This window comes from Drosophila rhopaloa, unplaced genomic scaffold (assembly GCF_018152115.1).
Source record: "Drosophila rhopaloa isolate 14029-0021.01 unplaced genomic scaffold, ASM1815211v1 contig_167, whole genome shotgun sequence".
In the NCBI taxonomy this organism is placed as follows: domain Eukaryota; kingdom Metazoa; phylum Arthropoda; class Insecta; order Diptera; family Drosophilidae; genus Drosophila; species Drosophila rhopaloa.
In genome coordinates, this window is record NW_025335047.1 from 1,021,868 (window position 1) to 1,033,409 (window position 11,542).

Consider the following 11,542-nt stretch of genomic DNA (forward strand, 5'->3'; position numbering starts at 1 on the left):
CTGGAAATGAATTCTATTGACTTTCTATATAGTTAATGAATAGTATTAGGGAGATATATAATTATCTGAAATAAAAGCAATTAAAAAGGTCTCGATTCCGGAACGAATCCCGTTTAGTAAAATCACATTGGTGCACATAAAGTTGAATGTATTTAAAAAATCTATACAGCATTTTAAAACTAAAGTTTGGTCACCTAATGATAGTCGGCAATCCTAGTGGATTACTTTTTGCCCTTGGCCTTAATGCGCCGCGACTTGCCCATTCGCTTATTGACCGAGGCGCCTGCCTTGACGCCCCTTTGTCGTCGCGAGGACTTTTCGCCATCTAATCCTGCGGAGGAGGACTTGGTGTTCCGTTTCAGGCCCTTTTTCTTGCCGCCAAAGCCGAACTTCTTGTTGCGCTTCTTGCGGTTCTCGGCGGACTGCTTCTGCTTGGACTCCAAAGCTTTGGCGTCCTCCAAAAAGTCCAGGTTTTTCAGTTTGCCCTTGCGGAACTTCTTGAGCTTGTCCAGCATGTCCTTCTTCTCGGCCTCGCGCTGAACCTTCGTTTGCTTGGCCAGCATCTTGCCCATTTTGCGCTGCTCGCGGATCTGCTTGATGCGCTCGGATTTGGCCTGTCCCTGCTGTTTGGCCATCAAATTGGCGCGCACCTTTTGCATATGCTCGTCGGACTTGGCCATCTCTGCGAAATAGTCATCTGGACGACGGGTCTTGATGCCCAGCTCGTGCAGGCGGGGAATTGCCTCCAGGACGGCACTCTGCGCCTGCCGATGGAAGAGCATCTCCCTCTTGAAATCATTAAGGACGGGATCCTCCTCGGGGCGAATGTAGGGCAGCTTGGCGTTGCCCTTGAAGAGATTGGCGCGTTTCTGCTCGTGCTTCTCCAGCTGGACAGCGAGTTCCGGGGCCAAAGGAGCCAGCGTGTTGATCATGTCCAGGCGCTCCAGCCACGGGAGTTGCAGCTTGATAGCCTCTGTTTTGGCCAAAAGTTTGGTCTAGTAAGGGTAGCGATTAGTGGCTTAAAAAAACAGGTATCCAGCTGGTTACTTACGACATCATTTACTCTATCTCTCTGCCCATTGAACTCCACATTTAGACCTGGTTTCAGGTCGCCTCGCTCAAAAGCCGCTTGCAGCTGCATTATAATGTGTGAGTATCGGTTTTAAGAGGGTTTTTTTATTAAGATTATTACATACCTCTGCGTCTGAATTATCCCCAGAGTCGTACCCTGAAGCACTGTCCTCCATTTCGAAGTCTGACATGCTAAATATGCTAAATTAAATGGGAACTATGAAAAGAAAACAATTTCAACACGTGCGGGGCATAGAGATGAACTGTAAGCTAGAGATGGACCGTTTTTGGTATCCACTTTTTGGAATATATCGAAACACATGTTAAGATTCCTCTGGTATATTTTGGTATAATGTTTAAAAGGTGCCCGGTCACACTGCACTGGCTTTGCTTTTCAAACCCGCCGCTTTTTTTTTTTGTGATTTTTAAAATGTTGGCTTCTGCTAATTTGGCAAATGTCTACGCGGAGCTGATGCGCCGATGTGGCGAGTCCTTCACGATCACCTACGGTGCACCACCCACCTATTTGGTCAGCGCAGTGGGATCCGCAGAGGCTGGAAAAAAGATTGTGCTGGTCTTCAAGGAGGATCGCAGTGGCCCAGTGGCTGGAATACGAACCACGCCTACTAGGGCGAGGCCCAAAGAGGATGGTTCGTCGAATCTGGATCTCACGGGCAGTCCTCTAAAGGACGATTGCCTGGTGGACGCCATAGGAGACCTGTCCATAGATCTGCAGCTGGAACACTCAAATCCCTGGAAACTGGAGGAGGAGTACCATCGAGGAATACCCGTGGACAAGGCGAGGTCTATCATATGCTCTGAGTTTCTTCAGATGTCCGAAGGACTCGGTTCTGTGTGGATCCTGTGCGATGGCGCAGACTCCGGCCAAACACAGTTATTGCAGTTCGAGTTTAACCCCACCCACTTCTCCAGGGGGATCCTGAGCTACCAGGGAGTGCTGCCTGCCTATATGGTAAGCTCTCAATCCCTGGTCCGGCAACATGGCAAAGCTCCCGAGGAAACATTGATCGAAAACAGCTACCAGGTGAATCCCCAGATGAGGTTGCGATGCTTCTGGTCCTCCAATGCTGCTCTGCCCTCCCTGATAAACCTAAACGATTGCGAAGTGGCTCTGAATCACACATTTCGGGTAGGGGAATGCAGTCCATTGACCCAGGACTTTTTGAACCAGCTGCGCATCTTGGTCTACATTCGCGAAGACATCGTCTCGTACCACAAGGATGTCAAACGGGGTGTCGCCAGGGACCCCACATACCGTTGTGGCAGTGGCGTTGATATGGATGAGTTGAGAGAGTCCATCAACCAAACTATGACGGATGTGTCAGGCTTTATAAATCGATATAGCATTGGCAACGCAGAATTTGACATCGAGGATGTGGTGCAAAGAGCCAAGGTGCGCCGGCTTACCGATCTCACCGACAAACTCTGGGAGCTGCTCAAGTGCTGCGATTCCTACAAGGACCTCAAAATGGCTTTCAATATGCTCTTCCAGTGCGCCACTCGATGTAACATAGTAGTAAGTATATATACTTGATCATAAAGCACAACCACCCTTCATAATCTAACTCTAGAACACTCCAACCAACAAAAATCGCCTGGCCAAGATTATCACGGAGTTGGCCAATCGACGTTTGGCCATGCCCTGCTTAAGCGGCGCCGAGCCTTTGGAACTCCTGCTAGAGATTGGCCTGGAGAAGCTGTACAAGGATTATGAGTTCATCTACACGGAGAGCAAGATGTGCAGCACCAATCTGCTGAAGGAGGACTGCAGCGAAGCAGCGAATGACGATGGCTCACCGCAGAATCTGCCCCAGCTACGAAAATCCCTGCACAATGCGGTTAGGGGAGATCCGACGCCAGGAGCAGGAATGCGAAAGACGCTGCTTCACCACAACGGCGCCGTCAAGTCGGGGAATGCGAAATATGCTGGCGACGACGATGATGCAGGCTTCAAAAACAGCCATTTCGACGAGCAGGAGAGCTCGGAACGCGTTTCCAAGTTGTTTCAAATTCACTGCACTTTGGAGCACCTGCTGATGATGCACATTCACTTGAATCTGGCGAATGGTGAGTGACTTTTGACTTATATTTTTACATTTATCTGGATTGTCCTGTGCTTAAATGTAATTTGTTTTTTCAGTTTACAATGATGTCTGCTGTGAGCTGCTAAAGAAACCTCCTAAATTGGTAGAGGCAATTGATGATCAGCTGAGCGATGTGATGGACATCCGCCTATCCGCACACTATGTCAGAGATCACTTGGATGGCAAAGAACCATACTCACGGCACATTACCATGCGTTCGCATAACAAGTTTCGTGAGCTGAAGACCACCTTCTATTTCAATTCGGAGAACATTTGTCCCCCCAATTTGGCTCAATGTTTTCAGTGCGATGGTGTGTTGACTTTATTAATTTAAGTAAACATTAAAGACTAAATAAAATATTTGTATTTGCAGACAAGGAGATGGTGCAGGAGCGCACATATCACTCTTGGCTGTACCGCAAGATTCTTTCACTTAAGTGAGGCAGGCCTGCTTAGAGAAATTAAATTGGCAATGTATTATTAATACACTTTTAAGCATAATTAAGCGTATTGAATATATTTAACAAAGCCTATTTTAATTTTGTAATCCATTCCATGGCGCTCGAATTTGTTATCCTTCTTAGAGCTAAAAGCAACTCTTTGAAATAACTATATCATGTTAAATTATTAAAAACCATGCTCGTTTTGGCCATAATTCTTGTAAACTAAACTGTAAGCTTATACACATTATATTCTATATAACTATTCATACCCCTTTTGTTCCCCAATTCCATTCAATTGTTTGAGCTTGTTTACACGCTTTTCAACGCGTTTTCACGAGCCCCCAAAAAAGCCAGTGGTGCACTCAGAAATCATGTTAAACGAACTCGTACAAGTTTTAAGCCGAGCCAGAGGCTGTCGTCGTGCATTGGAAATCTTGAAAACCTGGCCGAAATCCGCTTCCGCCCTGCTCACACTTTTATCGCCGTATTTTGGCTGGCCATATTCTAAACAAAGGCCAGAATGCACCAACATTTGGCCATTCCAAAGTAATGCTGCAAATGAGGCGAGAAGAGCGTGGGCTCAATGGCAAAGAAGGCGCCATCGAGCATTCCCGTTATGTTACAATCCAATTAGCCCGGTGCGCCAGTTGGCCAACTTGAATACTTGGCCCGTTGCAGATTGATTTGCATTTTGTCAGACGTGCGTGGAACGCGCAGCGGTTCGGACGTGTTTTTCCCCAGCTCTGCTCCCCTAATAAACGAGCGGAAACAAGGATTTTACGCAAGTGTCCTGCCCTGGAAATATAGACACTTGGAGCTGGAAATCAAGTGTTTCGGAAAATTGCATTAGTGAACAGTGATTTTGTGTGTCTGTAGCAGTTAAATTTAATTAAGTTCATTAAAACGCCAATTATCGCGGGTGCCTAATCCAATTAACAACAAAATGGTGTGTATTAGCCAAACCAAATGGTCTGATATCCTGCTAAAACAAATCAGGAATTTAAATAGCTAAAAGGACATTCGATAATCTGTGCCAGTAGCCCTTGAAGTGCATAACTCTTGCGGCTCAAAAGAAATTTTAGACGACTGACGGGTTCAAATCCTGTGAAACGAAGATACCCTTTGCTCTAGTCGCCCCTGAACTTATTCTCAGAAACTTTTGCAGACAAGGCCGTTAATCCCTTGCCAAGAAATCGTTGATGGGTTTTTCAACTCACTTCGAGAAAGCAGAAACTCTTGAAGCACTTGTGAAGCCAAATTAAAACTACAAAGTTTCGTTTCCTGAGATGCAGTGAAGATGACATTAAGATAATCTATTTAAGGAGTTGGTTTGAGTCACCCATTTGACTATATGATCACTTGTTAACTGACATTTTGTTGTTCGCCATTTAATTTTGAAAGAAAATTGACTCACCTAATTGAATTTAAAATTTAAACTTTAAAATAATGCAATAGTCAAAACGAGGATTTTTTTAAAGCATTGAAATCGAAATATAAAACTAATTTGAAAGGATCCTGAAGATGTTCCAATGTTCAACAGATAAACCATCATTTTTTAAGTCAAAATCCTACATTTAGCCAAAACTGTTACTGCCGGTTTAGTTATTTATCCTTCTTATCTCTAGGGCCTAGAATTCTTCTTTAAGTTTGGCTATGCCTTCCTGACAATAACCCTTATGATCATGATATGGATGTCGCTGGCCCGCGCCTCGATGTTTGCTCGTGAAATGGACGAGACGAACTACCCGCCCTGCACCTACAACGTGATGTGCACCTGTTCGAAGTCCTCCACGGATCTGGGGATTGTGCACTGCAAAAACGTTCCGTTTCCGGCACTGCCACGCATGGTAAATCAGTCAAAGGTAAGTCAATAAATAATTATTTATGAACTTAATATACTTTTTATTCTACTGGAACTAAAAGTAGCGAAAATGTATTTTTCTGAAAATTTGATTACTCTCGAAAAAGAGTTTGCTCAGCTATTCTAAAGCGTTACATATTAACTGGATATATCAATACTTACGAACACTATTATTTTAAATTATTTTTAACGAATTTCAACGTTGTTATTATTTTATATGCTCCTCTTTCTGGGTTCAGGTTTTCATGTTGCACATGGAGAACACGGGTCTGCGGGAGATTGAGCCTTACTTTCTGCAGTCCACTGGCATGTACCGCCTGAAGATTTCGGGAAACCATCTCACCGAGATCCCAGATGACGCCTTTACCGGACTGGAGCGATCGCTGTGGGAGCTGATCCTTCCCCAAAACGACCTGGTGGAGATCCCTTCCAGGGCCTTGAGGCACCTGCAGAAGCTGCGCCACTTGGACCTGGGGTACAACCACATTACGCACATTCCGCACGACGCGTTGCGCGGACTGGAGGACTCGCTGCAGACGCTGATCCTGCGGGAGAACTGCATTTCACAGCTGCAGTCGCACAGCTTCACTGGCCTCCTGATCCTGGAGACCCTCGACCTGAGTGGGAATAACCTCTTTGAGATTGATCCGAATGTGTTCGTCGACGGAATGCCCCGACTGACTCGTCTATTGCTTACTGATAATATCCTCTCGGAGATCCCGTATGATGCCCTGGGTCCGCTAAAAAGCCTTCGCACCTTGGACATCTCCCACAATGTGATCTGGTCGCTCAGTGGCAACGAAACCTATGAGATTAAGGCCAGCACCAAGCTGAATCTGGACAATCTGCACTTGGAGTACAACCACATCGAGGTGCTGCCCCCGAATTCATTTAAATATTTTGATACCGTCAATCGCACCTTCTTCGATGGGAATCCCATACACACTTTGAGGGTAGGTGTTCTAATCCTAAGACACAAATTATAAGACACAGTATATAAGCCCCCAAACACTATTTAATTTAACCCTTTTATTTGCCTTTCTTTGATTTTCAGGAAGATGCCTTCAAGCCAGCTCGGATTAGGGAGATCTACATGCGGTATTGCGGCCTGACGAACATTTCCCCGGTGGCCTTTGATAGCCTGGTCAACAGCCTGCAGATTCTAGACTTGTCTGGGAACAATCTCACCAAGCTGCATCACAAGCTCTTCAACAATTTCGATGTCTTGAGGTGAGTCGAGTACTTTCAGTTCACATTTTCTACCCCTTTTCCATTGGCACATTAGGGGAACTAATCGGATTGCCAGCAGCCTCTAGGGCTTCTCCAGTCCCTTTGTTCGTAAGTGGGCTAAGTGGGTGACCCTATTGAAAAGAATTCGAGGAAGAGAGAAAAGCCGCGCAAACAGGCAATCATGCAAAAACAAAAGACACTGGGGGAAAAGGTTGAATAACGAATATCGGCACTGCAAATCGATTTGGTTTGGTTTCGCTATCTCGTATAATCTAGGAAGTTCGAAAGGGGTTTCGAAAATAACTACATATTTGCTTACTATGTTGGTTCCTTTTTGGTTTAATTTAAATGTTTGTACTTCCATCCTAATTACAGGGTCATTAGCATGCGGGATAACAAGATTAAGATCCAGAAGCCCACGGAAACCTTCAACGCCGTGCACTATACCCTCCTGAAACTGGATCTCAGCGGGGATCGGAATGACCCCACCAATCTGCAGACGCTGCGCAAGTAAGTGACCCCAGTGCACTAAGAACACGTCCTTCTCCCCACACACCCTTTACCCCAGAACCATTCTTGTATTTATTTACAAAAAGTATGACCAGAATGCGGAACATGCGATCGTTGTCAATATCGCGGCTGGGCTCCTCCTCCGTGGGACCCGAGGACTTTAAGGACTTTGGTGTGGAGCTAGAGGATCTGCAGATCACGCGGGCCAGTCTCTCCGGAATTCAATCGCATGCCTTCAAACATGTTCGGGGACTCAAAAGGCTGGACTTTAGCGAGAATGGTATATCCAGCATTGAGAATGATGCTTTTCATGAGGTATTTAATTTTTGATATTTTTGGGACCAAATTATTAATAATAGTTCCTTTGCTTTATAGATTGGACACTCTCTGATCTCGCTGAAGATGTCCCATGGTTATTCAGGCAGTGCTTTGCCAGCGGAGCCTCTCAGGCATTTGACTTCCCTGCAGGAGCTGGACTTTAGTAACAATCACATTAGCAGCATGAGTGATACCAGTTTTCATTTCCTGAAGAACCTTAGACTTCTCGAACTTCATGACAATCGAATCGAACAGGTCCTAAAGGGCACTTTCCAGGGGGATATTCACTCAAAGCTAGAGGAGATCTCATTGCGCTTCAACCACCTGACCTCCGTTTCCCAACACACCTTCTTTGATTTAGAAGCTTTGCGAAAACTGCAACTGGATGACAATAAGATCGACAAGATCGAGCGTAGAGCCTTCATGAACCTAGATGAACTGGAGTATCTGAGCTTGAGGGGCAACAAGATGAACAACCTGGCGGATGAGTCCTTCCAGAACCTGCCGAAATTGGAAATCCTGGACATGGCCTTCAACCAGTTGCCCAACTTCAACTTTGATTACTTTGATCAAGTGGGAACGCTGTCCAATCTTAATGTGAATGTGAGCCACAATCAAATCAGACAGTTAATGTATAATTCGTCGTGGAGTGGGCGCAATGAGCATGGTGAGAAAAACTATCACTATTTTCTATTAGGAGCTGTTACACATTTTCATTATTTTTAGGCACCATGTACCATTCGAATATAAAGATATTGGATCTTTCCCACAACAATATTTCCATTATTCATCCCGGCTACTTCCGACCGGCTGAGATTTCACTGACTCACTTGCATCTGGGTTACAATTCGTTAATGGTGAGCATTGAAAAAAATATATCCGATTTTATTATGAAGTTTTGTATATTTGGTCTTTTTAGAACACAACTCGTGATGTTTTTGGAAACATGCCTCATTTGCAATGGCTGGATCTCAGCTACAACTGGATCCATGAGCTAGACTTTGATGCTTTTAAGAACACTAGACAGCTGCAGCTGGTCTACTTTCGACACAACTATCTGAGTGATGTTCCACAGGATATATTCAAGCCTGTCCAGGGTTTGCGCATCGTTGACTTTTCGCACAATCATCTGAGGGGCCTGCCCGATAATCTCTTCTATAACGGAGGAATGGAGAAGTAAGACAAGGATTACACCCATTTTGATTAAGAAATGATTGTTATTACGACTCTTAAAGATTGGATGTTTCGCACAACATGATGTTGAAGATCCCCTCCTCATCGATGTCTAGTTTGGCGGCTTTGACGCTATGTGAGTTGCACTTGTCCAACAACTTTATCTCAACCATTCACAGCATGGATTTGTCCAACAAGTTCAGAGTAAGTCTCCAAATAAAAAAAGATTGGATGTTAACAATAAAAATCTATACCTTCTTTAGTCACTTCGCTTTTTGGACATCTCTTACAATTACTTGCTACGAATTGATGATGCGGTCTTTTCCACCATGAACAGACTGGCTGTTTTGGATCTCTCCCACAATCGGGATCTGAAAGTCATGGATAAGTCTTTTATGGGTCTGGAAAATTCACTGATCAAACTGGGTCTGGAGAACGTTTCACTAAGCACTGTACCCGAAATTCGGCTGAAGTATCTGCGTGAGTTCCGCTTGGGTTACAACGAACTGCCATCGATTCCACAGGAATTGGCCCACAACATGAGTAACCTGAGGATGCTGGATCTATCCAACAACGATCTGACCAATGTTCCGCTGATGACCCAATCACTGCCACATTTGAGGTGCTTTAAATCAAGATTTAATTTAGTTGTAACTATATAAATATTGTTTTGTATTTTAACAGACGACTGATGCTCTCTGGCAATCCTATAACCTCGCTGAATAACAACAGTTTCGATGGCGTGAACGAGGATCTTGAGATGCTGGACATATCCAACTTCCGGCTGCACTATTTCGAGTACGGCTGCCTGGATTCCTTGCCCCATCTGCGATCCCTGAAGCTTACTGCCTACTCCCACCTGGAGCACTTCAACATTCCACATTTGCTCCGCCATCACTATAATATCCGTCAGTTGTGGATTGAAGCCCCACAGCCTTTCACCCGGATCGTCAAGAAAGGATCTGGACTCACCCAGGAGATGCAGACCCTGCAGTTGGGCAATCCCACCGATTTGCTGCGTGAGATGGAGGGCCATCTGCCCTCCAAGCTGACCAACATTACCTTTAGTGGTCCACAATTCAGTAATCTGAACGAACGTATCTTAAGGGTGAGTAATATTTTCGTTATTCGGTAAAATTAATTTATATCACTCTTTAATTCTTTGGTTTCAGGGAATGCGTTCTCCATACCTGTACATGCAATTGTTTAATACCTCAATGCAAGCATTGCCACCGAACTTTTTTAAATATATGGGTCGAGTACGGAATATTTCTCTGGACATTCGTTACAATAACCGCAACCTGAAGAAGATTCCTAATCCGAATACGGGAGCTGTCCCATATCTGCCCAACAGCGTGTTTCTCACCGATCTGAAGATGTCGCACACAGATCTTAATTGTGATTGCGACTTGGGGTAAGGTTTTAACATGATCAAAAATCTGTATTTTTATTTAATTTTATTTATACTTCTAGGTGGGTGGAGTTCTGGCAGCGCAAGAGGCGCCAGTACATTTGCTCTTCCCAAACCTGGACCGACACTGTCTTCCGTACTTTTATGAACTCCCCTTGTCAGGTGTACGGAAGACATAACTGCGACGATCACGATGATGACCTACGGGAGACACGTTGTGAAAACAAAGGAGGCCAACAGCTGATGGAGGTTGGCATATACTGAAATAATACCGACGGAAACATCTAAGCCTCATTCTCTTTGTAGGCCCTTAAATTCGATCTGGAGTGCGGCTGGGATAATGCGAATTGCCGGGAGGCCGCCTTTGTGGTAGTGATGGTGTGTGTTGCCATGGTCTTCTGGATGTGACTTTTGCACTTTGCATATAAGACGTCCACCGACTTTTATAGCATTCTAGAGCAAGTGTACGGCAGGCAGGTCATATAAGTCCTGCCGTCTAGAGTTTAAGCGTGATGATGAGACTTTGGCCAATTTGACTCCTTCTCACAGTTAGTTTTTTCTCTTCCGAAAACCTTCTCTCACCGATCCGCTGGTCCTTGGTAACGCCTTATATGTAGTAATCCTCACCAATACACTCCATCCTTCGGCACACTTCACCTCAGCTCACCTCACTATCTATCTCCATGTATGTATATTTTTGTAGGCCTTAATTTAAACCCTATCTAATCCAGTTATCTAATAACCCCGCCTCACCTAACCCACGAATATTTTCTGTACTTCTTTTATAAGTTAAGTCACTGCGCTGCTTGAACGATTCCAAAATGAAAGTCTGTAAAATGTTTCATAAACATATAATAAATATTTACGGTAGGTTATGTTCGCATTACCGTATCCTTCTTTATTTGGTCATCTGGACCCTGGAGTTTGGACATTATGATTTTTACGAGTCTGCGAGCATAAGTACGTGCTACAACAAATTAAGTTCACAATTGTCGGACCAGGCTGGTCCAGTAACAAACAATTAAAAACTTTTCGCTTAAAGTTTCCCTCTCTTCGGACAGGCTTTTCCATACGATAAATTATCGTGTAAAGCGGAGGGCTGTTTTTTCGTTTCTTTTATTATGGTTTCTGTTTTAAGGCTCTTTTACAGGCATATCTGGGTAATAATTTCGAGAATTTTGCAGTACACAAAGGAAAGTGTTTCAGAATATTTAATATATTAAATCTTTGACCAAACTATCAGACTGATTTGTTATCCAACAAATAATAATCTCAAAAATAATATTAATGTTCTGTAGTCTTTTAAAGCTTGAATGATATAAACGAGGTAGTATAAAGTCAAACAACTTACTTTCCACCAAAAATTAAATTGAAACTTTTTGTGTTGTAAGAACAAATACAAAATATTTGAAACAAGGGT

At 44.1% G+C, this 11,542-nt stretch overlaps 3 protein-coding genes across 3 annotated transcripts; 2 read left to right on the top strand and 1 right to left on the bottom strand.

Annotated features, from left to right (window-relative positions):
* Positions 1–131: 131 nt before the first annotated feature.
* LOC108040735 (probable rRNA-processing protein EBP2 homolog) lies at positions 132–1,341 on the bottom strand. Its single transcript, XM_017118318.2, has 3 exons — positions 1,197–1,341; positions 1,052–1,135; positions 132–995 (listed from the first exon to the last, which is right to left on the bottom strand). The coding sequence occupies exons 1-3, from the start codon at positions 1,260–1,262 to the stop codon at positions 222–224; spliced, it is 924 nt and encodes a 307-aa protein (XP_016973807.1). The 5' UTR covers positions 1,263–1,341; the 3' UTR covers positions 132–221.
* A 107-nt stretch (positions 1,342–1,448) lies between these two features.
* On the top strand, positions 1,449–3,846 carry LOC108040739 (protein zwilch). The gene is made up of 4 exons (XM_017118323.2): positions 1,449–2,608; positions 2,664–3,159; positions 3,233–3,487; positions 3,550–3,846. Exons 1-4 carry the CDS (start codon positions 1,502–1,504, stop codon positions 3,615–3,617), a joined length of 1,926 nt encoding a protein of 641 aa, XP_016973812.2. The 5' UTR covers positions 1,449–1,501; the 3' UTR covers positions 3,618–3,846.
* A 485-nt stretch (positions 3,847–4,331) lies between these two features.
* On the top strand, positions 4,332–11,005 carry LOC108040720 (chaoptin). The gene is made up of 15 exons (XM_017118298.2): positions 4,332–4,565; positions 5,245–5,481; positions 5,720–6,433; positions 6,535–6,710; positions 7,086–7,220; positions 7,307–7,535; positions 7,596–8,205; positions 8,265–8,395; positions 8,458–8,714; positions 8,774–8,915; positions 8,975–9,333; positions 9,396–9,819; positions 9,884–10,125; positions 10,185–10,371; positions 10,429–11,005. Exons 1-15 carry the CDS (start codon positions 4,563–4,565, stop codon positions 10,528–10,530), a joined length of 3,948 nt encoding a protein of 1,315 aa, XP_016973787.1. The 5' UTR covers positions 4,332–4,562; the 3' UTR covers positions 10,531–11,005.
* Positions 11,006–11,542: the final 537 nt, after the last annotated feature.